This window comes from Sceloporus undulatus, chromosome 6 (genome assembly GCF_019175285.1).
Source record: "Sceloporus undulatus isolate JIND9_A2432 ecotype Alabama chromosome 6, SceUnd_v1.1, whole genome shotgun sequence".
Taxonomy (NCBI): Eukaryota; Metazoa; Chordata; class Lepidosauria; order Squamata; family Phrynosomatidae; genus Sceloporus; species Sceloporus undulatus.
The window spans coordinates 24,724,219-24,750,621 of record NC_056527.1 but is presented as its reverse complement, the minus strand read 5'-3'; the positions used below and the strand labels follow the sequence as shown (position 1 = coordinate 24,750,621).

The 26,403-nt window shown below is 37.2% G+C and overlaps 1 protein-coding gene across 1 annotated transcript in view; it reads right to left on the bottom strand.

The window, feature by feature from the left end:
* The window catches only part of DNAJC1 (DnaJ heat shock protein family (Hsp40) member C1), a 99,734-nt gene that overhangs the window by 46,861 nt on the left and 26,470 nt on the right, over positions 1-26,403 (bottom strand). Inside the window, exons 2-8 of the mRNA XM_042475079.1 lie at positions 26,138-26,239; positions 25,331-25,377; positions 19,065-19,230; positions 18,119-18,213; positions 16,995-17,088; positions 7,544-7,634; positions 879-1,045 (exon numbers count right to left, since the gene is read on the bottom strand). Coding sequence (XP_042331013.1) covers positions 879-1,045; positions 7,544-7,634; positions 16,995-17,088; positions 18,119-18,213; positions 19,065-19,230; positions 25,331-25,377; positions 26,138-26,239 — 762 coding nt within the window. The remainder of the gene's footprint in view (positions 1-878; positions 1,046-7,543; positions 7,635-16,994; positions 17,089-18,118; positions 18,214-19,064; positions 19,231-25,330; positions 25,378-26,137; positions 26,240-26,403) is intronic.

Below are 26,403 nucleotides of genomic sequence, written 5' to 3'. Positions count from 1 at the left end.
ACACAAACAGCTTAAGACTCCAGGACCTGATGGCTGGTGGTTTTTTGGGGGTGGTGGTGGTGGTGGTACATTAATCTACTTGAATGTTAAGATCACCCTTAGAAGTCTCTCTTGAATATCCACTGTGCCCTTACAAGTGGTTATATGGCGACTTGGAAGAGAGACTGTTTCTTCACTTTGATTGTGGAATAATCTGCCCACAGATTGTCTCTTTTGCTTTTTTGACAAATTTTCTATTTGTCTGTTATTTAGAGCTGCCACAGTTGGCAACATTTCAGGTCCTTTAAGGTACAGTGCTTACCTTGGTAAAGGTGCTACTGAAAACAGTATACTGCGTTTTCTACTTCATTTTAGAATGATCTGTAACCATGTGAATTTGTCTATGTTTTAGTACTGAGTGGATGGGAGAAGTGATATAAATCCTGAGATTTTTAAAAAAAGGTCAGAACTTGGAGTGAGTAAAACAGATATGCCCCAAATTTGGGACAGCATCTCAAAAATAGCTCATCTGGACACACCACTGTTTGCATTTGGACAGGCAATGAAGGCATTTTTATTTCAGTGAGTTTTTGGGGACACTTTTTTTTTTTTTGATAGGAGTGTCTTTCTGTTGTTCTCCCCCCCCCCAATTATTCTTTTAAAATAATTTTATTGAAATATTTCTTTATCAATATGGGGGGTGTACAGAAAAGTGGGACATCAATACTGGAAAATGAAGTGCTATGTTAAATATCATTAGTTGCCTCAATCAGAACTCCACACTCTCTATTTGATGTATTTTATTGTTGTAACCTGCCCGGATTCTTCGTGATTGGGCAGGCTAGAAATAAATCATCATCATCATCATCATTTTTATTTTTAAATGATGAGTAACTTGCCTTCTTTTTTGATGATTTGTTCCTGTCATCCAACCAATCATCCATCTGTTCTTCAATCTCTTCAATAGAAGTACCATGATCATATGATGGTATATATGCATTTGTTTCTGCCACTGTGTATACAGGAAACTCAGATTTTGGTTTCTTGACTTTAGGTTTCTTTTCCTCTGTAAACAAAACATAATTTTAATTACTAACTCTATGCAGAAACAATGGTTCAGATACCAACTACACCCCAAAATTTTAAAAGCTACCTTAACGTTAAAAATCAGCTGAAATAAAGGTTGATCTGGACAGCAAGTCTTCCAGTCTGAACTTTAGTCAGGGAATGAACAAAGAGCTTATCTTACAATGTGCTTTTCAGGGGAAAAAAACTTTCCATAGCAAATTCTGCTTGATATTATGACAACATAACTTTATTCCCAAAAACATATTTTGTAAGAGAAACAACAATACTATAGATGTTGCTGTTATACAGATAGTCCTTTGAAGCCATCTCCTCTAAATGCCTGCTTGGAGTCAGTAGTGGGCTGGATGAGGAAAAACAAACTCAGTTTGAATCCAGAGAAAACGGAAGTACTAGTGATAGGCTCTCCCGGTCCGGGTAGTGAAATTTGTCCACCTGTCCTGAATGGGGTCACGCTTCCCCTGAAGGACTCAGTCCGCAGTTTGGGGGTGCTTTTGGACTCATCACTCCAGCTGACTTCTCAGGTGGATGCGACGGTCAGAAGCACCTGCTACCAGCTTTGGCTGATACGCCAGCTGCGACCCTACCTAAGCCGGGGGGGACCTTGAAACAGTGGTACATGCTCTGGTAACCTCTCGGTTGGATTTCTGTAATGCGCTCTACATGGGGCAACCCCTGTACCAAACCTGGAAGCTTCAGTTAGTGCAGAATATGGCAGCAAGGTTGGTCACTGGATGTTTCAGGGCTGACCATATAACACCGGTTTTGCAAGATCTCCATTGGCTGCCTATTCGCTTCCGGGCACAATACAAGGTGTTGGTTATAACCTAAATGGCTTGGGCCCAGGGTACTTGGAGGACCGCCTCTCCCCATATAATCCGCCCCGCACGCTTAGGTCATCCAGGAAGAATTTGTTGAAGATCCCGATGGCGAGATATGTGTCAACCTCACAAAGGGCCTTTTCCATCTCGGCCCCTAGGATCTGGAACACCCTTCCCGATGAGCTCTGCTCCACCACCTCCCTGGATCTCTTTAAAAAGAGACTCAAGACCTTCTTGTTTCGGCAAGCCTTCCCAGATGTTCTTTGATATCATGTGACCCCCCCTATATGTACTGTACTATCGATTGCACTCAGCTAGCTTGGATTTGATGTAATGGTTTTAATTTGTATAATTCTAATGTTTTTATTGTAGTTTTATTTATGTACTGCAATTTTTAATCTGTATTTTGTCATTGCAATCTCTATCTGTACACCGCTTTGATCAGTGCAGAAAAGCGGTTTATAAATGAAACTTATTATTATTATTATTATTATTATTAAGCCAACCAAGTCAAACTGAAGTCCGTTAACAAAGCCAAAGACACGGCCCAAGAAAGTCAAGCCATAATCAGAGTCCAGAACAGCCAAAATGTAATCCAAAGGCAAAGTCAAGAAAATCCAAGCCAAAAATGCTGTATACCGTTAAGATAAATCAATGCTAATCAACAGTTCCTTCAATGTTGCTGCTGTGGCAGACAAAATAGAACTGAAAGTTGAGGGGGGAAGCATACTGGTTAGGGATGTGAGGGGAGTGGATGGAGCTACAGTCAAAACGGTTACGTAACAGTTCTAAAAAGTTCTGAACGATGCACTGTACAGGCACAGGTAATCCATTTGTGTGAGTCACGAAGAAGAATTTAGTGTTTTCCATCATTTGATTTGCATTTTCACTTGTAATGTGGTGTCTTCCATTATTACTCCTTTTGTTATAAATAAAATTCTACAGAAAGCACACTATAACCACATTCACACCTCATAATAAGCTTAATTCGTTTAGAGTTATGACTTCCCATGCACAAACAAGGTGCAGGTGCAGAATGTTTGAATGTTTGGCAGCTCCTGCCTGTGGGAGCAGCTAAACAAGCCAGGAACCCTCCATTTATGGTTTATTTGCTGTGATACCTGAACTGTGATTTATGGCTTGTTCATCCCTTCCCAAGGTAATACTCCAGGAATAAATTCTGGTGTGTTTTAATATCCAACATGACCATATGAAACTATTACATTTTCTGAGTTTCTCATAGATTTGAGACTAAAATAAAGAGAGCAGCTAATTATCTAATCTCCTCAATTTTAAACTGCACTGCATCAGCAAAATGGGGTTGTACTGATGCCTCACAGGATTATTATATAGATTTAGCTGGTTAGTTAGTTATAACAAATGTTTTCTAGACAGTATACAAAAAATTACCAAATGCAAAAAACAGCACACAATAAAACCTAGATAAAAGAATATGCAGCATATAAAAACAGAATAAAATGAACAGCAAAACAGAAGTGATTATAAGACGACAATGTACGAAAAGAGTACTGAATACTCAAAAAAATTCTATGTAAGTGTTTAAGCTGGAATTTAATGATATCTAGGCAGGTGCAAGTGTTACATCTTCCTTTCCTTTCCTTTCCTTTCCTTTTCAGGCAGAACTATGAGGAAATTGGAGCTTCAAGCTTCCATTCTGAATTAACATTGCATTGTAGTATTACTATTTGTTTGGAAATCATTTTTATTCAAAAGATATTTTTATTACAGATGTATAGAAATGTTTTCTCAACATCATTACTTCACTTAAAAAAGTAAAAAACAAACAAACCTGGAATATGCAATCAGTTTATATATTTAACATTATGCTTTCTTATATTTAACCTTAAGTATGTTTTAATAAAGTTGTATATAACTAATTTACTTCTTTGTTTTTTTGTTGACTATTTTAATGTAAACTCAGAGTATTCACTATTTCCATATCTTATTAAAGAAGATAACCCTTGTATATTCTACCTATAAACACTTCCATTTTTAATAATAATAAAAAAAGAAATCTCACCTACCTCTTTTATTATTTAACAAATCAGTTAAAACTTATCCCAGTTCAAGCTTACCCTCAAATTGTTAAGGTGTAATGACCCATGAATTATTTGATATATCATTTTACAGTATGTTACAATGTTACACTATATTGTTCAATCCTGCCCGTTTCATTTTGCAATGGTTTATTATCAGATCCCAGTCTACTTCTACTTTTTTCAAAGATTTATTATTAATTAAATAAGTAAGTTTGTCCAGTTCCAAGAGGGCTCATATTTCTTAGCAAAAAGAATGCAGACAGCTGTGATCAAATAACAGTATTTTCTTCCAATATTGATTTTCCTCATTTTTACTTAGCATATGCGTCATATTTTGAAGGTAAAATTCAGCAGTCATCAGGAAAATGGTTCGGATTACTTTTTTAAAAAAACACCTCAGAACTTAACCAGGATCAAACTTAACCATAGTTTAGGATCAGAAGCTATGGTTCAAAGTTACTTACTTCTCTAACTATAGTTTGCGTATTTATTTAATTTATATCCTGCCTTTCTTCTTGTACTGGATCTAAGGTGGATTGTTTCACACATATAACAGACAAGGGTTTAATGACATTTCAAGCAAAAACTTCTTGATTTTTTCTCAGTCATTTTGAAGAAGGAAACCGAAACTCTTGAGTGCTGGGTCTGTGGACATACTGCCAAACTACAGTTCTGTGTTATGATTAAAATTGAATTTTGGATGAAAGCTCCATTCCTATTCATATTTGTTTACATAATAATAATAATAATAATAATAATAATAATAATAATAATAATAAGATTTATTTATATTCTGCCTTTTCCTTGTGGAATCAAGGCGGATTACAAAGCAAAGGGATAATACACCCCTCACCAATTACATCACTGCATACATAATATAATAAATTATACAAGAAGTCAAAAGTACATAGAAAAGTGCAAAGTACAAAAAAATAAATACATGACATAGTGTAATAATCGAGCATAATGTAGCATAATACTGTATTTTCTGGCATATAAGACTACTTTTTAACCCAGGAAAATCTTCTCAAAAGTCGGTGTTTTCGGGGTTTGTCTTATACACCGGGTGTCGTCTTATAGGTAAGGTGCTGAAACTTCCAAGCCGGACTGGAGAATCTGCGGTCGCCGCATATGGTAGGGAGAGCTCAAAAACGGCTGCAGACACATCCCCACCATATGCGACGATCGTATGAAAGCAGTTACCGCTCTGATAGTCTTGGAGACAGGGAGGTCTGGGCAGGCAGGGAGAGCTGACCAATCCAAGCAGGCTTTGTATACAACAAGGTTTCCTGCTAAGTATCTGCATTTGAATTAAAATTACCACATTGAAATTAAATCTGATGTTTTTTTAAAATTTTTATTTGGTCTGCGTTGGAAGAGCGGTAGTCTTATACCCAAACTCTATATTTTAACTGGAAAAGTTGGGGGTTGTCTGATACGCCCAGTCATCTTATACGCCGGAAAATATACGTAATCTAAATGGCAATCCCCAACTCTCTCCTAGCAGCGAAACAACAATATATTAACAAGTATATGTCAAAAATAGTTATCCTCTATGCTGGTGCAGCCAGGTATTCCAGGGGGCATTGGAGCTGGCATAAAATACTCTGCTGCTCTCCTCTGCATCCTTCTCTGGGCCAATGTAGCCCAGTGGTCCAAGGAGGGGGCCCAGGAGCTGGCATTCTAAAGGTGCTGCTCTCCGAGGGTGTCTCCCAATTAGCTGCCTCAGGTCCACTGGGCTTCAGGTGGTCTTTTAAAAAAAAAGATTGTAAACATTTTTGTTGTTTTGGAAGTCACATTGGGTCCTGCCCTTCACCGTTCTCTCTCTCTCACACAGTTGAAGCCAGGAGGTCTTTCTCCACTGGGGCTGCCTTGGCATCATGTATGTACCTTCAAATTATCTGTCGACATGATGACCACATAAATTTCATAAGGTTTTCTTAGGCAAGAAATCCTCATAGGTGGTTTTCCCACTACCTTCCTCTGAAATATAGCCAATAGCACCTGGTATTCATTACATACTCATATGGAAGTAAATCCTACTGAACAGTGGAGTTTATTTTTGAATTAAGATAAAGGCTGGCACTCCCAAGATTTTTGTGCTTTGAATAGAATTCTAACAGGATCTTCATTCAAGCATTCAAGTCTTCTTTCCAAATAACTGGTTGCAGTGCTGAGCACAGTGGCAGTGTTCAGTTGGATGGCTTACTTGTATGAATGGGTCAAGAGACATGAGCCAAGTTCACCAAAATCAAGTTGCTATACACTTTTTAGAAGTTATGCCAGATCACACAGTTGCACAGGTGACTGAGCCATAGGCACCATAGCCATGAGCACACTACTTGTATAAAGGTCAGTTAGCTCACCACCGAAAGCCAAAAATGTATGCTTACAGAATGTGCAACTGCTTGCACAATAATATTCACAATACAATAGAGCCCCAACAAAACATCAGCCCAAGAAGCCTTGGTCCAGACACTCTTCCTGTACCTGGATCTTGTCAGGACAAATGGCTCTAGGGAGTGGGAGCATTGTTAAACAGCCTTCCTGAGTATCTAGGAGATAGGTTGGGACCACAATGTAATTTAATATATAATTTTAACACCATGGACCATTTGCTTTATAACTAATTGAGTCATTTAGCATTTATTTACCAATAGAGATAATAAGTATCATTAACCAAATCAAAGCACTCTCTGATACCAATGCAAAACCCTCAAATCTAATCAGCTTCATAAAATCCATATTTCCTCTATTTATAGACTAAAAAGTTAAACCCACTGAGCAGGGAGCCATGCAGAACAGAGTTAAGAGATGGCTACAGGCTGAAATTACTTCACATTGTAGTTTTCTCCTATGACCAAAACACAGAAAGGTGAAACCAAATATATCTAAGGTCATAATAGAGAAATCAATGTGACAAATTGAAAAATTACAGTACCATGAAAACCGTACTTTGCATCCTCTTTTTGTTTGCATTACAATACAAGCCAATTGAGGGGGGGAAGTTCAAAGAATATTCCTAGCTTTTCCAAATCATAAAGCAGCTTATCATATTGCAGTTAAATAACGTTTGAGTAGTTGACAGAGTTTCACCAAGTTTCAAGTTTTGAATATGTAAATTTTATATATACATTTCCTGAAGGTGTATATAATTTCCCACACATTTTACAATTCCTAGCAGTCAAACCAATTTGAAATTGCAATAACATTTGTCACCAATTATTAGAATTATTTCCAGACAGACAAAAACAAAAAACAAACAGGAAAAGATCACAGTGATGAATATTTCTCTGATATCTTAACTAAGTCCTGGTTTTTGGAACTACTTGCATTTCTGTCACAATTCATCACAACATTATCTAATTTGCTGAGATGTAATATGAAAATTTCTATAAATGAGTAAGAATTCAGGGAGCATTAAACAACTTCATATTGCACTTAATCTGATCCCATGCAAACCCATTTTTGCTGCTTCCATAGAAAACAGCAATTGCTCACAACAAATTTTTAGAAATGTGTGAGTTCATCCATGTTCTCAAGATACCTATTTTAAAAATATTAAATTGAATCAAGACTATGCATAAAAAGACTCACTCTGAAGTGTTTCCAGTTCAGCTCTAGCCAAAGCCTCTTCTTTCTCCTTCATTTTTGTTTCTTTATATTCTACATATAGTTGTCTGGCTTCCTTTAAGAAAAATGTAATGATATCAGCATCTCAAAGCAGTTAGCTGCAAAGGTACCATTTTGAACTTTACATGATTAATTTCAAATTCTAGCAATCAATCATTTGGAGGAAAAATGGATCCTGTATGGAATAATTAAATATGAATTTTTTTTACACATAATGAGAGAAAAATACTAAGAGTAATTACACACCATGGGATAAGCAACACTATGAAAAAGATGAATTAGAGTAACATGTTACTCTAACTCTCACGGCTGAAAATGTAAATCAGGTGTCAAGCAGACTGGCCAGAAGGAGCGGCCAGAGTCAGGTGGAGACAGCAGTGAGCGCACAACCAGTTCTCAAAGCAGGCTGCCGTTGCAGTCCCAAAGGGGATGCCAGCAGAAGTGGCTTTTCACCATTGCTTTTTGTGCTGGCTTTACCCACTTTGACACAGTTTCTGCACAGCTTCCACCTGCTTTGGGGGCTGGAAGCCACTTTATTTGACCCATCTGTTTTGGGCCTTAAAAAATGAACTATTTACTCATGGTAGATCTTAAACTTTCGCGTTTCCTGCTGGGTGCAAACCCATCCTATCAGTAGCCACTAAAACAAATCACCTGAGTTCCATTCCTTAACTTATTGGAACTGAATACACAGATCAATTAAGGCATTTACAGATGCACACAACTAAACAACAATACTGTGGAAATTAACTTGTGCATTTTGAACAGATGTACAACTTTCTCCCTTGCATCAAGTGCAAGGGAACCTACTCTTTGTATTTAGAAGGCTTTAGAGAGGATGTATAATGCTCTTGGCCAACCGTAGCCACCCATTCCGCAGATGGTCAGTCCTAGCCTGCTACTATAAAGCTTCAGGCGCTGAAAACATTTCCTGCATACCACCAAAACAGACAGTCAACCTTTCTATCCAGCTTGAAGTTAGGGATTGTTTCCACAAGTGTTATGAGCCAGAGAAGAATGTTGGGAATATTTAGGCTGGTGAAAGCTGAGGGGATAAACAGGGCCTTTATCACTCAAATGAACCTCATCCTTTTCACTTGCTGTTGAGAGGGTGAATGGCACTAACCATATGAGTGACTAATGCACTCCAAATAGCCTCACAGACCAGCACTATTAGCTATCCCCATTTCCCAACCATGGTAAGGAGAAAAGCTACAGTTCTATAATTATTTGCTTAAACCTACTATGATTAAGCCACACAGAACATAATGGCACTTACTTCTGAGTAAAAATGCACTGGATTACAAAGAAGGGGAGGAGCAAGATCCCAGCAAACACACATTTCTGCCTGTCTAAAATTGTAGTCTCTTTCTACAGCTGCATAATGATCTAGTTAAACTGGTCTTAATTCATATTTATCCAGCATCACCTGTGATGGATGAACATGTTCATTCTGTGACAGCAAGAGAAAGGTCAAGTCAGAAATGAGGAACAGAAGCTCTGGCATCATGGATAGAGAATTTACCACTACAAAGTATAAACTGGAATTTTCACCCTAGCACTTCTTTACAACTATTAGAAGAGAATGCAGTCAATCCTTCCCAAAACACAATGCATATCCTTCAGACTTCAGTGAGAATAATTAAAATATTTAACCTTTCAAATTCAAGGTTATTTTACATACTTCTGATCATTCAATCAGATACTGCAAAATTATTTCACGCACAGGCTATTGCCTGGCTTTATTTCCATTGTATTTTCTATGCTGAATTTTGAACATTATGCCACAGGGGCTTTTGCTATGATTTCAGCTTAGACATTTTTAATCGAGGTTTAAATATTTTGACTATGAAATTTGAAGGTAAATTCTGGAACAGAAGATGTCATTGCTTATGTAACTTTGAGATACCAAATGTCAAAGGGTAATTGCCAATATCTGGAGTGTTCATCAGAGAACACCTGGAATTGATGGGCAGATGAAAATGACAGAGAAGAGGAGAACGACAAATAAAAGTTTCAGTACTGGAAGCTATCCAGGACTAATAATTAGTTGTGATACACCTTCTATTTGAATGTTCACCAAAAAGAGGCCAATATTACCGAAATTCCAAAAATGTACTTCCAGTGGTGTCACTTTACTATGGGGATAAACCTTCCATAAAATCTTCTATAACAAATAGGCAAGCAAAACATTTTTAAGTGAGTACCCTATATCTTCAGATACCATGCAGCTCTTGGGCAAAATGTATAACCAACAATTGAATGGGACGCGCCGCCCCTTCCGCCCCATGCGCGCCCCGTGGCTTGAGCGCGTATCCTCAAGCTGCATAAAGCGCGCCCGCGTCATATTCTCTACATCTGTGCTGTGGTTATGTGTGTATGTTTTAAGAATAAATTTGCTTTTACCAGCACAGTCTGGATATAAATTTGCCCTAATATTAGAGTAATGAATAGTAACTATAAAATAATACAGCCACACTCTTCCATTTATTCTAGTGGGGCATGTGAAAACATCCCTATAAGTCTTCACTGGACTTCACTACTGGAGACCTGCAAATAATGCTTGAGTCTTTTTTAGGGTCTGTCATTTCTGTCAAAATCTGGCAGTAATTTTCCACCTTCATTATTGCATAAATCTAATAAAAATGCATAGGAGAGCTATTCTGACATCTAAGAATTTGAAAAAAAGTGAATGCAAGCTTACATTGTGCAAATGAATGAAACAAGTATCTGTAGATACAAAAAGACTATTGGTAGGAGGGCAGGGACATGAGAGAGAGAGATTACAGTATCATGGGGTTTTCTGGGCCTGAGTGTGTATGAGTTGCCAAGATCAGCCAATGGATTTCCATGGCCAAGTGGGGATTTGAACCCTGGTTTCCAGGGGCATGGTCCAACACTCAAATCACTACGCCATGGTGGCTCCATCTTTGACTCTTTAGCGATGGCTAAATATAGATTTTGCTTTAATTAGTATCTGTATTATGTTTTTTACACTTATTTGCAATGCAGACTTTTCAAGTGTTTTCCTTTCTTTAAAAGTGACCGTTCATGCTAGTCAATTCAACTTTAATTAACTTACTAAGAAACATGCCCCACTATATCACCAGGTCTTACTCTGAAGGAAAAGTTCTAAGGCTAGCAGATTTGAGAGCAAGAAAATTTACTATGTAAAGTATCTAATTTAACAGCAATCATGGGATTCAGATTAATGTTTAATTGTTTCATATAAAAGCAAAACAAATGTGTTTAATTCCTGCAGTGTCCAATTCCTTCCCTAAATGAACAATATGACAAATCTTTTTTTACACAAAGATGCTTTTTTAAAAGCAAACAAGACAATTTTTTTTACTCAAACATGTGACGTAAACTGACCCACCCCACTCCATGCTATCATTCATAAACAGTTCTTATTTCTTGACATATGTTTTTATGTTACCATGTTCCTCTGGCTGCTAAATGCACATGAAGGCAGATACATAATGTATTAATTGGCTGTATGTAAGTACTAAATCTAGGGATGAGGGAGGAATTCCCTTAACTGAATAATATCTTTCACTATAGTTCTCCAGTCATCCATCTTTTGCTTGCTTTCTTGACCTATCTGAGTAGCTTTATTAAATAATTAAACTAGCAGCATATCCTTTTGGAATAGTGGGTGCCTCCCATGTAACTTTAGCAAGTAAGTAAGTGCACATGAGAGATGTGAGCTAGCTGAATACATTACACAGAAGGAACTGCAAAAACCAGCCATTCCTTTGCACTGTATTTCTGGCCCTAGGGGCCATAGTTTTAAGTTGCAGAACTTAGCAAGGAGAAGACTCTCAGCTCCATATTCAGCATCTATAGAAAGCAGAACAAACACATAGGCAGAGCTGGGGGAAAGTGTCTATTGCTGCTAGCAAAGTATAGATCTTATACACAGTGGGATCTTTGTGCATAGAATGACCTGGAGAACACACGCGTTTCACAAGAACTGCTCTGTTCCCCACTTCAGACATTTCATTAGAGGCAAGGATTGAGACGTATCCACAAACTGCACTGCTGCTGTCCTCCACTTGGTAACATAGCAATCAGCTCTCCTCGCATCAGAAATCCATCTTAATCTGCCTCCCTCCACCCCCATTGTCCACAAAATAATTAAAAATAAAGCTCTCAAAAAAATGCTTTGAAAGCTGTGGACCATTTTTCTTCTAACTCCAAAGAACAGGGAACAGCTGGTATAGCAGAGAAGAATAAAATGACAACAGCTAACCTGTGGACATGCATACAAAGCAGTTTTCCAAAGTAAAGAAGTACCTTAATTATTTTAAGTGCCTTCATGTATTAGAATTGAGGAGGGGGAAAAGAAGGGGCAGGAGCGATGGAACACATTCAGTTGGATAAATGACAATCAGATGTAGGTAGAAGCTTTGCAACGTGATTCATGTAAACTGATATTTAGCCACCCTACCCTTCACATGCATTAAAATGACTCATGCTTGGATCCCAAGAGCTCTCCTGCATTATATGTGGAAAGCACTTCTGCTCACATACAGGTTGTGTCTGTTGTCCGCTCTTCTGCTCGAGCCCTACAATTCAGCCTCAAGGGGTGGGGGGGGGAGCCCATTCTAGACTAAGCTTTGAGCAAAGCATTTCAAAGTGGGAGGAGACATGATGTAGAGGTGCTCATAAGGGAGTGATGTGAAAAGTGGTCCCCATTCTCACAGGAACTAAACTGCAGTTGCAAAACAATTTTAATTAGGTAGTGGCAGGCATGAGAAAAATGCCTGGTTTCAAGAATGAAGAGACATCCAGCTGCTTAAAACTTTCAAGGAATTAACTAACCTTGGTCTGCTCTCCCTGCACAAAAATGCTTTAATTGGAGATGAACTTAAGACATGGTAAATTGCATTTGTTATTTTGTGCTCAGTCCAAATGCATAACCAAATTCTTTTTAGGACAGTATGGAATAGCTGTTATGAACATTTTTAAATCTATTGCATCTGATTTGTGGGCTTTGCTTTTTCTTGAAAACAGGGATCTTGCTGCTATAATCACTGCCTGGTAACCTTGAGGATAAACTACTATTAAGCCTGTGCAGGGCTGTGCCTTTGGAAGATTCAGATGATACAAAATGCAACTTGCCTCTTCCACCACATTCTGCTTCTGTGAGCCAGCAGGATACCACCAATCACTGCAAACCTTATCCCAGTTCTCCTACCTTCTTGAATTTAACCTCTTATTTAAAATAAATACATGTCATTTTTGCTATGCTTAAAATGACACTGCAGTTTTATAATAGGCTAAATTGGCAGGCTGTTGTTAATTAAATACAATACAGCTCCTGAACTAGACTGCAGCCTGATCAAACTTACTAAAGGCTTTCCAAGTTAAAAAGTTATAATTTTTTTCAGTTTGGTGAACCCCCTAGTTCTGATAGGAAGACTATTTCAAAGGCTTGAGGCTACCACTATAAAAACTCCAGTTCTAGCAGTAGATATGCTAATCTTAAGGCATCGGATCTGATACAAATAGAAGGAATTCCTCCTATTCATCCCAGGCAGTAGCAGGTACTGTATTTAAGAATTTAAATTAGGCTTCTTAGCCAATCCACTTGGCAAACATTCTTGCACCTTACAATATCCAACTTTAAAACACAGTCACAGCATTTTGCAATGTTTGAAGCATTAGAGCTGCCTTCAAGGACAGCTACATATACATATACATTATATTAAAATGTAAATTACAATAGTCAATGTGACCTTACACTACAGAGTGGTAAAATCACTTCTTCCTTACCCAATAGGGCAAATGTGGTTTTGCAACAGTCACTTCTGGATAGGAATTAGGGTTCAAACAGATGGCCCTGAAGGAACGGCTTGAAGCCACCCTTTCTGAAGACGGATTGGGGCTGCGGTGAATACACATCACAGCCCCAATCCGCCTTGCAGCCAGCCAAAAAAGGAGTAGCAAAGAGCTGCTCCTTTTTGGGTTGGCAAAAAGGCAGCATTTCCTGCCCTGCTGCGGCCCATGGGTAGCTTCATGTGTCATTGGCGCACCCAGAAGCTGGCCCACATCTGACCACTGGCACAACTTCCAGGTGTCTTGGGGGTGTACGGCGTTCCCAAGCCGGCTGGAAGCCATCTTTTAATGCCAGTCTGTTTCCCCCCTAAGTCAGATTCATCTATCACATACAAATCCACACCAACATATGGGGGCTCCTCTTCAAAATCATCTCAATTTCAAATCTATTAACCATTTCAGGACATAATTCAGAGAAATGTCTGTGTTACTGTGGAATATAAGTATGCAAAGAGATCTTGTTGCAATTTTGATACTAACTGAGCAAAAGATGTTGTAGCATAAGCTTTTGTAGAATTGGTCCGCTTTCGCAGATGCAGGATAGTTACAGAAATACAGAGGTGGAGGACATTCTGATCTCTAGTCAGTTCACATGTGTAAGGAACAGCTATAGTAAATCACAGCCATTCCTACCTCATTAACCTCTGCTCCCAGCAGTGGCACTGAGTGTCACCTGGTGTGGGAGGGTGGGGCTTCTGGGGGTGGTGCACACTCCTTCCCCTCCGTGCCACCCCATTCTTTTCTTGATGTGGAAAAAGCCGAGATGGCACACAGGGAGGCTTGCCATATCCTGGTTTTACCCGGGACAATCCCGGGTTTGGGGGCCCTGGGATCATCCCGGCCCGGTTTTGGCAATTTGTCCTGGGCCCAAGGGGCCCGGGCGCACGTGCGCGCCTCCACCGCACTTGCTGCAGACCCACAGCTCCTCCTCCTCTAGCCTTAGTCACAGGAGGAGCTGCAGGCTGCCTGCAGCGTCTCCAACTGCCCACAAGGGGCAGTGGCTGGCCCAGAGGAGGAGGAGGAGCCCAGATAGGCCTGGGCAGGGCTGTGGTGGCGCATTGGGGAAGTTGGGGCCACCACCACCATTTGCTGCGCGTTTTCTGCGACTGCGGTGGCGGGGGAAAGAGAGAGGCCTGTGTAGGCCTCTCTCCTTTGTCGGGGGGGCTCCCCTTCCTTCTTCGGCTTCGCCGGCCTCCCGGGACGGAGCCGAGGAGGAGAAAGAAGCCTTGCTCGGGCGAGGCTTCCTTCCCTCCTTTGGCCTCGCCGCCAGGGACAGAGCTGAGGAGGAGAAAGAAGCCTCGCCGGGGCAAGGCTTCCTTCCCTCCTTTGGCCCCGCCGCCAGGGACGGAGCTGAGGAAGAGAAAGAAGCCTTTCCTCTTCTTCTCATACTCCTCTTCTTCCTCCTTTTCTTCCACTCTTCCTCCTCTTCTTCTTCCCCTCTTCCTCCTCCTCCTCTTATTTTTATCTTTTTTCCTATTCTTCTTCTTTCTCCTTCTTTTCTTCTTTCTCCTTCTCCCCCCTTCTTCCTCCTCTGTTGTTGTTGTTGTGTGTGCCTTCAACTACTTTCCAACTTATGGTGACCTTGGCAAGTTTCTTCAGGGGGGGGGGTTGCCTTTAGATTCCCCTGAGAGGCTGAAAGAGTGTGACTTACCCAAGATCACCCAATCGGTTTACATGCGTTTATATTAATGCTTTTTGAATGTATTAATTATCTTTTGGTTTTTTTGTCCTCCATTTACAAAATATTTTTGTAAATATTTTTGTCCTACATTTGTCCTACTTTTTTTATTTTTTATTTTTTTTACATTTGTCCCGGTTTGGAGGTAGACATTTATGGCAACTCTACACACAGGGGTGTAGGAACACATGGCAGGAGCAGGGCCTGACCAGATGTCACACACCCCTTCTGGTGTGTCACTTAGTGCAGGCTGCATCACTGCACCCCCCTAATGATGCCACTGGTTTCAAGCTAGATCAAAGAATTAGTACTTGAATAGCAGTTTAAGTCCACTTATCCATTTCAACCAGACTTAAGTAATGAATAAAAATCTGTTTACATCATAACATCAAAGCATGCAGGAGAGAGGTTTCACTATTTATCTACTTTGGATTTTTCCATGACTGAGAAGGAGGAAAAACTGGGAGATATTTTCTTGCCCTGCTGCGGCAATATTACCCAGTCTGAACCAGAGTCAAGATAGCCAATGCACTTGAATCTCTCGTCCCACAACAAACTCCACCAAACACCCTTCAATACTAAGCAATCTCTGAAATCCACCATTTGGGTTATACTAGAATGTCACATAAGGTAACCAAGATCAATACTGCCTAGAAACATTGCTGTGAAAACACTAGTCAAACAAAAACAGGAGCCCAAGCTATAAAAAGACCCACAACAGACCAATTCAAATAGTTACTATGACCTGTTCTTAGTGTCGTGGGTGGGAGGAGAGGGCAAGAAAAAGGCTCTATAGTCAATCAAATTTGTTTCAGGTCTGACTGGGCATTAGCAGTTTCCTCATGAGCACAGTGGCAAGTGGAAATAGAAACTTGATGGACCCAGTCTTCTATCTGTGTCTATGCTTGGTAGTCACACAAAAGCTATTTATTGTAGCTTTTTCAGGTCTACCGTACCTACTGAGCTTCTGTGGTTAGAAAATTGCTTTCTCCATTCCATCTTCTTAGATAAATTTGCCAATATTTACTAGTTTCAACAAGAGTTTGATATTAATGTAGACACTAATATAATTGGAAGGGCACATAGGTTAAAAACTGGTAAACCTTTAATGTAACTCATCTAATTCACCAACACAAAGAGAAACTTGTGAAAAATTAAAACATCTGTAATATAAACTATTGAGCAGCTCCTGTGTTGTATTCATAATGAGCAAGTAAACCTCCCAAACTCACATCAACTCATTAAAAAAAATTGTTAATAAACTGACCACAAAAATGTAGCAGCCTTGAAAAACCATATACTACTGTTTTATTACACTGGCTGGAAACAACTCTTAAAAAAACACACACTTCAGAACACTAAATTGCTTTTCCACATCTCTCAAACCCAGCCATGGTATTTAACACTGCATTGCAGCTTTACACATTTTTAAGGCCCTTAAATTCATTGAAATAATTTATTACACTGACTGACAAGCTAGATTTATCTTGTTTTCAGAGTAAGATTTAATTTACTGTCTTATTGACATCTGCACTGCTGTTCATATTTATAGATATTATAACTCCTATGGCAAATATTTTTGCAATGTAGGGCACAATATAAACAGCAAGTCTTTCAATGCTCTGCTGCTGGTCTTGAAATTCTTTGACCTCTTTTCCATTTATTTAGTAAACATCTCCATGTCTTTAGTATTTATAAATTGATGCAAATATGGGATCAATAGAGGCTTTACATTTTGCATCTACCTACTCTGAAAATAAGATACTTTACCAAAGACAGAAGCGCAGGACAACAAGTTTAACTATGTTGAGAAGCTCAGGACAACACATGATAAGAATAAAAATGGGGGATTTTTACAAAGCTAAAATCAACATGTCATTCTGCTGTTTTTACCTGAAATAACTGAGGCAATGCTTTTACTGTTAGATAGAACCATATTCCCAGTTTACATGGAAGCAGATCCCGCCACTGTGGTTTCTCTAGTAATCTGTAAAAGTAAAAAAACCCAAAAATTATTACTTATATTTTGTTATATACATCGCCATAAAAGCCTCAAGCTAGGAATACAAGGTGCTAAAGTTACCTGTCAAGAGGACATGTAAATGTTTTTTCATGGAACATAACTGCAAAGACAAATCTCTTTAGAGGGCCTTCCCTAAACATTATTCTCTAGGCACTTCACAAAATAAACACCTCACCCTTTCTTGATGACGTTCAGAGAAAAACAGAAATAAAAGAGAGAGACTAACCACCAACCAAACCAGTCAAAAGCGCTGACAACCAGATATGAAGACTGTAGCATAAACAAACCAATACATAAAAATTAATGTCATTTGCAGTTCGCTGAAGCATTACTCACTGATGTCATCAGAACAGAAGACAGGCAGACTAGTCTCTGCTCTCTATCCTGCATTGATCCAGTTCATGCCCCTGCTGTGTGAACTATTTAAACCCTTTATTTCTTTCTATGAATCAATAGAACGAATGGTGGTATCTTTTGGAATATTCTGAATGTCAGTATTCCTCCACCCCATGCTGTCACCCACTTTTAAAGGGGTAAGAAGGGAACCTCAAAATGAAGAACATTTTAGTAATTCCTTTTGCACCCTAACCCAAATCTGATGCTAAAATAATTGCAGATGAATTCTGTAAATAAAATGCAATGAGTATTCTGACTTCAATGATCCCCTTCTAGTTAACTCTGCCCCTAAAATTAAAGAACAAACTCAGATGTCAAACTAATTCTGCATATTTTTCCCTGCCCATAGCAAGTTTTCCTGAAGTACACACTAATTTTGTACTATTAGTCTACACCTATAGCTCAGAAATTATTATAAATAATTATAATTAATATCAGAATTAGCAGAATTTTTAAATATCTATATGAAGAGTCTTTTCAAGGAGTGTCAAAACATTTACAACAGATTACTTTACATGCCTGGTATGTCAAAAACTATTTCAGCACTTTTCAACAGTAGTAGTGATTCTTCCAGAGACAGATTTTCCGCAGTTCCCACCTTTCATTCTTGTCTAAACCAAGTTTCACTTCCTCTGTATTCTTCCCTCCTGCTCTTCTTTTCTTCTCCTTCTTTTTTCTGCTAAGTAGTTCATCCTAATAAAGGGAGGTAAAAGTTAGAGGTTACCATGAACATGTGAGCTTGTAACACTTAGGAAAACTGTTCAATTAGGAAGAAAACAGAACACCATTTATGCAAATATGTGGACAGTACATGATTAAGAAAAATAATCTAACTGTTGCTATGGCATCCATTCCTTAAACACACATAAAGTCCAGCTCCGTCCATCAAGAGTATATATCCACAACACTCAAAGTTCTCATTCACTTTTTAAAGCTTGCAACTTTTTAAAAAGTGGCTTTAAAAATTAGGATGGGAGCAAAGCAGTTTTCACATTATAAAATTCTTAGCATATAACTAAGAATGATATTTTGCTTTCTAGTAAACCAGAAGCAACCAACATCTAAAACGTTTCTTTGCTTCTGTGGTTTTAACATTGGAACCCTGGAACATTTATCATGTTTGAAAGACACTTTAGTTTGGAGGTGGGGAGAAACCTCCATTAACACAGAAGCAGAATGAGCATGAATTTCAAATATCAAACAGCGGGGAAGAGGCAAGAGAAAAATCCCAAAACTCGCATTTGTACAGTTCTCAGGGAGGTTTTGGTTTCCAAATATTAGCTTCTTAAACCATCTTTACTAGCTTATATTCCTAAAACGTACCTTTTATGTTTTTAATGGTGGAAATCTTTTAAAAGGAACCGATTTACATAAACATGGGGGGGGGGGGAATACTAAGTTACAAGAAGTATAGTTTGGAACCGTACTGTCAGTAAGTCATTGCTTTAAAAGAGAGAGAGAGAGACAGAGAGATGAATAGTCAAGAATCCACAATCCCTGAACACTTCCAGTGATTTTAAATACAGCTTATTACCAATACTTACCAATTGTTTTTCCAGGTAGATTGACCAAACCACAGCATAATGACCCACTGTGAGAATAATGAACAACAGCAATGCCAACTCTGCATTGCTCATTTTCCTCACTCGCCTGTAGTAAAATACAGGCTGTCGCCAATCTGGTAGACCATTGATTAGAATATCATCATACCTAGAGTGGTAAAAACAAACAAGCTTTCATGAAGCAGTTAAAATTAACCTATTTAATGAGATAGGAATGACAATTGTGTTTTACTCATCCATATTTTTTTTTAAAATTAAACCCCTACAAGAGTATGTTTTGTCAACATTAAATCTGGGGTTCTGGGATAGATGGAATTCTAACCAGCCTGTTGTGAAATTGTTCTTCAGTGATTGCATAAAACCGGTGACTCTGCTGTTCTTACAGCTCCCCCAATTGATTCACTTGAGAAGTGTTTCTTCTCTACAATGAACCATATGTTCAACCTACCTGTCAATCACTGGTCATGTTCCCAGAATAAAAGAATTACAAAGGAATGATTTTAAGTGGGAAGGCAGCCACCACCAAATCCATTTACTTGCAATGATTCTTTAACTCATAGATTAAAAATACAAAGAAAAACAACCTTTGCTATTCAGAAAAAAGTGCAGTTTTAGCAAATATTTTTCTTTTGATGTGAAAATTAATTTAGAAATTAAGTGTAATTTATTAGAGATCAGATTGATTTGTAGAAAATTACTATTTGAAATATTAGCCTGCTACAAATTCTCATATTAATTAGTGAACCTTCGCCTTATTTTTTCCTCCTTTTATATTAAAAAGCCATTTTTAAAAATAACTTTTTGTACATTTATTCCTCTTTCAAATATTGTATTGCTTATCATTTAAAATACTCTCTACTCACACACACATATTCTACATTTCCTGCCTACATAAAGAAACCAGATAACTTTTAGTAGGAAAATTGACAAGTCTATCATTTACAGCACTCAGAATGAAGACATTTAAAATACTGTATGTTCAAATTAACCCTAAATGGAGCACAGCTCATTGAATATTCTAATCACACTACTTGCAGAATTAAATCTGCACTGAAAGGCTTAATTTGGTGCAACACATTGACCAAAATATTTTAATTAAAAATATTCTGAGTTAGGCGCAGGCCTAATTACAGGAATAGAAATAGGGCCTATATTGTCATGCAGGTCAGTAGGACTCAGTAGTAGGTTTTTCTCAAGTAAATTGACCGATTGAGGAATAATAGCGCAGCTGCTAAACTGCCAGTCTTGACATGTAAATCAATTTAAATGCAACAACTGCAGTAGCTACTTTGATAGTTATTAAATTGATACCTTGGAGATAGATTAATGGGGGAAAGTGATTTTTGCCATCTTTTTTTAAACTTGGTATAAAATAATTTTATTCAACAATTCTAAGACTCAGTAAACAGCCATTTCTTCTAAACAAATTCTTAATTACTTGTCAAAATTATTGGTAAAAATATTCAACTAATTTCTATTACTAAATATTAACAGGATAAATATTACATAATTTTACATTTTATTTTGGACTATTTTATGCACAAATAAAAAAAAGAATGATGTTCAGCTTCATAAATTTTCAAAAAACTTTTAGTCTAGACAACTGCTGTAAAAACAATTCTCAGCAGTCCTGCAAAAGTTGTTTTCACCCAGTTTTAAATGTTTTTCAGATTGTATCAATAATGTTAAAATTGAAAAACAATAAAAACTGAGAAAACAGAAAAATATAACAGAAATTGCAAAGCTTAAGGACTGTTAAAATCTAAAATATTTCTTTCCCCTGTCTTGCAGAAAACAATTACAAATCATTAAAAAAACCCAAATCATTTTGTTCACCAACAAAAAAGAAATATATTATTTAATGACTAATTATTTAAGAACTATCAAAGGCCTTGATAGTCCACACTGAAATTCACACATATTAAACACCTGCTTTATATGCATCCAGTTCTGATGCAGGAAAAAATCCTGTACTAAACCACACTGAACAGCACAGTGTATTTACTGGGCTTCGTCTGCTATTCTGAACAAAAGTCTCCAAGGATTTAGTTCCAGAATCAATGCTCTATTGATTTTACTATCAATGAACATTATGGCTCACACGACTAGCCATTTTAAGGGAAGATAGCTTCTATTATAACCCACTTTTTAGAATATATACTGTCGAAAGATAAATCACTGCTTTCCGTAATAATTAAGCACTGTATTTAAAAATTAAGATGTCTGCTTAATTTTTAAGGTTACATGTAAACAATGATCCCTAAGTTGCTTAGCATCCTTTGATAATTTTTAATCTTGTTTTTCACATTTAGGAAATCAGTTAATTAGGAAGCATGCAGACAATTCATTAAAGTACTTATTTGCAGAAACCAATCTATCACCAAAGATAGACCTTCAGAGGCATGCGGTAGAATTAAGCACATAAGTAAATCACAAAGCAGCCTGGCCTTTATGTCCTTGCCACATTTTACCCATCCTCAATTTGCCCCCTTTCAAAATAGGGGCAAATACAAGCAAATGGGTATAATTCCACAAATGCTAAGCCTATACCAAGCAGGGTTATGGCAACTAGATAAAGAAACAGGAGGCTGGAGATTTGTGTTTGTTTGTTAAAAGGTGCAAAAATTAAAAATCATATTAAAAAAGAAAGAAAGAAAGAAATGGCGGATAAGTTACATCCTAAAATGCATGGATTATTCTGCAGCATGATGGTAGCTTTAGGTAAACTGAAAAGATGTTACTGAGGTTGAAAGAAATGCAGTATTAGTTTGCTACCCTATCCATCTTTTCAATACTATAATAGTTTAACTTGAATGTTTAATAAAGAGCTTCTGAATAGTCTACTTTTGACTGTTTATTGTTTCTCGGCATACACTCTTGGAGGCTTAAATGCAACCAGCAATCGTAAAACTATGGTCCTATAGTTTGGTTTCACAGAAATCAGGGCATCTTACCCTCATATAATATGTACAAAGAACTGGGCTTTTAAATCTAAATTTCAGAGTGGAGAGAACCAAACACTGTTTTTTCTCCCCTCTCATAGATAATATAAAATTACTGAAGAATCTCCATATACTTTCCATATAGTGAACATAAAAGTATTTTCATTACCAAAACGATCATAAAATAAGCAAGCTTAAGTGTTAGAGTATTATGATGCCCCTCTACTGGTTACTGTAATCTAAATTATAAAATATAAAAATTGATTTAGAAGAAACATTTAAGAAGAAATATAATTTTAAAAGTGAAGAAGGATTGTCCTGGACACTAAGCTTTTAAAGAAGCAATCTGTTCAGTTTCATCTAATGAAATGAAATAAACTGTTACAAATCAATCCAGTGTCTTATACACATTAAAGAAAGGCAATGAAGTATAACAGATTTACTTTGTAATACTGCAGTTAATGTAACTGGATTGAAATTAACTTGCAGTACCAATCGGTATGCACTGGAGACCTAGATATATTTAAATATTATCTACTGTTCACTTTCCTACTGTGCATAGCAAGTAAAGGAAAGTAAATCTTGAAAAGCAGGCAGGTGGGACATGCTGCAATGCAGCCCCCAAACTGCTATCTAGCTTCCCCTGACTTCAAAAAGTAGGTTGAGGATTTGACACAAGAGCAACTCAAAAGGAAACATGAAGACAAATTCGGCTCTTTTTATTTGGTGCTCTGACACCAAATCCTCAAACTACCTCTAAACTGGGAAACTGAACAGCAGTTGAAGTTCCATACAGTCAGCTTCAGAAGAGGAAAACAGTTAATTATCATCCTCCTCAGCATCGGAGGCAGGAGCATGCTGTTTTGATTCTGACTTTGATGTTTAGAGTACTAACTGCTTTTTAATGCACTATTTTTAATTTAAAATATTTTGAGTGTGTGGGAAATAACTACTGCACTCCCAAGAAAAGTACTTTGTCAGCCTGCGAAAAAGAAGCTTGAAGATGTTGACAATCTAATGAGCATTTGCACAGAAGAGACATGTAGGCCCAGAAAAGAGGGGGAAAGGGGGAAAGGTCTCCCCCATAGCCTTTTCCCCCTGGAAAATTGAAAAAATTGGGTTATGAAATATGTTTTTTTCTGAATAATGAAAAAATGTTTAACAGAAGATTTTCACGTATTTCCTGACCCCAAATTCTTGACCAAATTCTATGTAAGTGGAAGACCTTTGATCTGGTATAATATGTAAGGCTAACATATTATACCAGATCTTGATAATAATTGCCTGGTTTCCTTTTATGGAAATCTTATGTCCGCATGATAGTATGGGGAACTAAGAGACAGTAATTTTATTTGTTTTACTAATATTGATGGTTTAGTCTGATTTTACTGGGCATTTTTGTATATGTCTCATAAACCAGCAAAACTGAGGAGATTTTTCATAAGTCAGGGCTTCTTTAGAGTTCAGGATGGTATAGCTCTATTTATAATAGAAGTAAAATTCAGAAAAGCATATTCAATTTATAATAATTTTCTCAATAAACTGTGCTTTTTATATACCAAAGATGAGATATTATATTTGTATATATATTATTTTCCTGAAGTAACAAAATAACTTTCAATGTGAAAATACGGCTATAGCACTTTTCATTGGTTCTGAAAATTTCCATTTTTTACTGGAAGAAATGGGGGGGACCCCCCCCCCCCCCCCCCATGGCTTCAAAATGAACACAAATTTTACATATTGACTACACAGTTAAAATAGTCAGGGACTACCATGCCTGAAGCATATGGATCCAAAGAAAGAACTGAAGAGGTATTAATTCATGATACAAACAGTAAGTACATGGTTTAAAGAATTTAAAAGAAATCTTACTAGCCTCTTGATTTGCAGTTATTTAAGCAAGATATAGCCACTATTATTACCGTGGTTTTTCATCTGAGTCTGCAATTGTCTTGCATGCAAGAACTGTTGGAAAATGCCTCATAGCAAAGTTTATACTTTTTTAAAAGAAAAATACTTGCTACTTGTGAACCTTCTTGCTCCTACCAAGGAGGTAACCATGAATCATTTGGAGGCATTTAGCCTAGTAACAATAACATTGGTTTTATTGTACCCCAACCTACATATGGGGAGGAAGGAACATCCATTTAATGAAATAGGTTTCTCAGATAATATTTGTCCATATATATCTCAATATGCATACTGCATGAAATCTCCAAATAATTTCAGTGAGCAATGCTTGTTAATAAGAGAAGTCCCTGGCATGCACTGGGGGAGAAATCCAAAAGGAAATTTAAGAACAAAGTCAACACAAAAGTACAACTTATTTCATATTACATCAACATAAAACAATGAGCATGTAAATTAAGCACCATCAAACCCTCCCCCCCCCATTATACTTGTGTGTTTGTGTGTGAGAGAGAGGGTGCATTTAAACTAGTTCATACCTTTTGCAACCATTTGACACCAGACATTGACCCCCTATTGTTTAACTTCCTAAACTTCCTTGATCTATGACTCCAAGCTGAAAGACTGCAGTGGGAGGCAGGGTAAAAACCATACACAGAATCTCCAAAACTCCTCTGAACACTGTTCCAGGGCTCTTTCAACACAGAGGATTATCTGAAAGTAGATAATCTCTACTATGAGACCTGGACTCATGCCAAGGTTTGTACAAAGCTAAGAACCTCCTGGAGAACTTTTAGCATCTCTGTTCAGAAAACTGAAAACTTAAGAGATATTTCAAACAGAACCTCTTTGCTGGAAGTAAGCTTTTCTTTTCTTCAATCAAAATATCGGGTCAACAGCTGAAGTGAGCATCCTAATAAATCAAAAGTCCAAAGTACAACACAACAGTCCTATGAAAAGTGATCCAAGCACAAATGATTGCTTGCCAGTAATTCCTTTCTTACAAATATTACCAACCTCTATTACTGTGTACATTAGTGAAGTAACTAAATAATGTACAATATATATTAGGCTTTTCAAAGACTGGATTTTGGCAGTAATATATATACACTGCAATTTCTTAATCTATGGTGGCAATCAAATTAACGGTTAGGAAAACAAAACTGCTGAACTAAGCAGGTATCAGATTTCTAAAGCACAGATTTATTTTATAATTTATTATGTTATTAACATAGATTAAATCCTAAAAATACCATTCATGCATATAAAAAGATTCAAGAATAGTTTGTAAAGTACAGAATATTCAAATGATGAAGCTCTATGTATTTACAGAAATTGTGAATATCATGGCTATGTAAGTTGTAGCCTGCTTTGAAATATATACAAGGTACTCACTTATGCCTTCTCTCTTCATCCTTTAAAACTTCATATATGGCCACCAACTAGAATAAAAGTGCACTTTTACTTTAAAAAACAAACATATCAAAAGCTCTATCCTAAACAACCAAATAAATTTACCAAAAATGACAAATGCATTGGACTTTTCTTTCTCAAAGTGGGAAGAACAGTTCAAATTATTCTGTGCAAGATTTAACCTCTCAACAATTTGAATAATGTTTACAGATCTCCCTACTCATCCCTAAATTTTCTAAAACTGTTTCTAAAATATAAATGCAGTTATTTTCAGATATAATAAAAGGTTTTGTTTTTTTTTAAACATGCTTTACTACTTCAGAACTATTGATCACTATTTCCATGTAGACTTCAAGTAAATCAGTTACATGTTTTATAAGTATTATGCCTTGTCTGGAAAAAAAACCTAGCATAGTAAAGCTTAATTATATACATGTTACTTAATGTATTTGCTTACTAAATATTTCCTGTCTATTTCCATTTACAAAGAAAAACCTGCTACTCGTGACATTGTACCACTAAAATGAAGTGATTTGCGTTGTCTTAATTCCCAGAGTAAAATAATCACATCTAAGAATTTTCACTCCTGGTATCATACGATGGACTTCTTCCTACTTTTCTTTATTCTTGTACAACTTGCAAAATATTTAAATGTTTTATACAAAAATATAGCAACAAAATCTTCCAAATCATTTCTAAATACTACTCCAGAATTAAAATTAAAATTTATTCAAATACTTTAATGATTGCATCATACTGTGGTATAAACTATACAATGTATTCACGTACCTGCCTAAACTGAGTTTCTGCATTTTCATCCTTATTCTTGTCTGGGTGTAATATTAGTGAAAGCTTCCGATACGCTTTCCTAATATCTGCTGATGAAGCATCCTGTGAAACACAAAGCAAACTTTGTCAAAAATGAGTTCCCAGAACCTTGTTAAGATCTGAGAAGACAGCCAACCAAGAGCAGGGACCTGAGGCAATGTAATTTGAGCAATCATTCTTAACAGCCAAATATGCAGCCAGCCTGGCCCACATGACTGAACAATCAG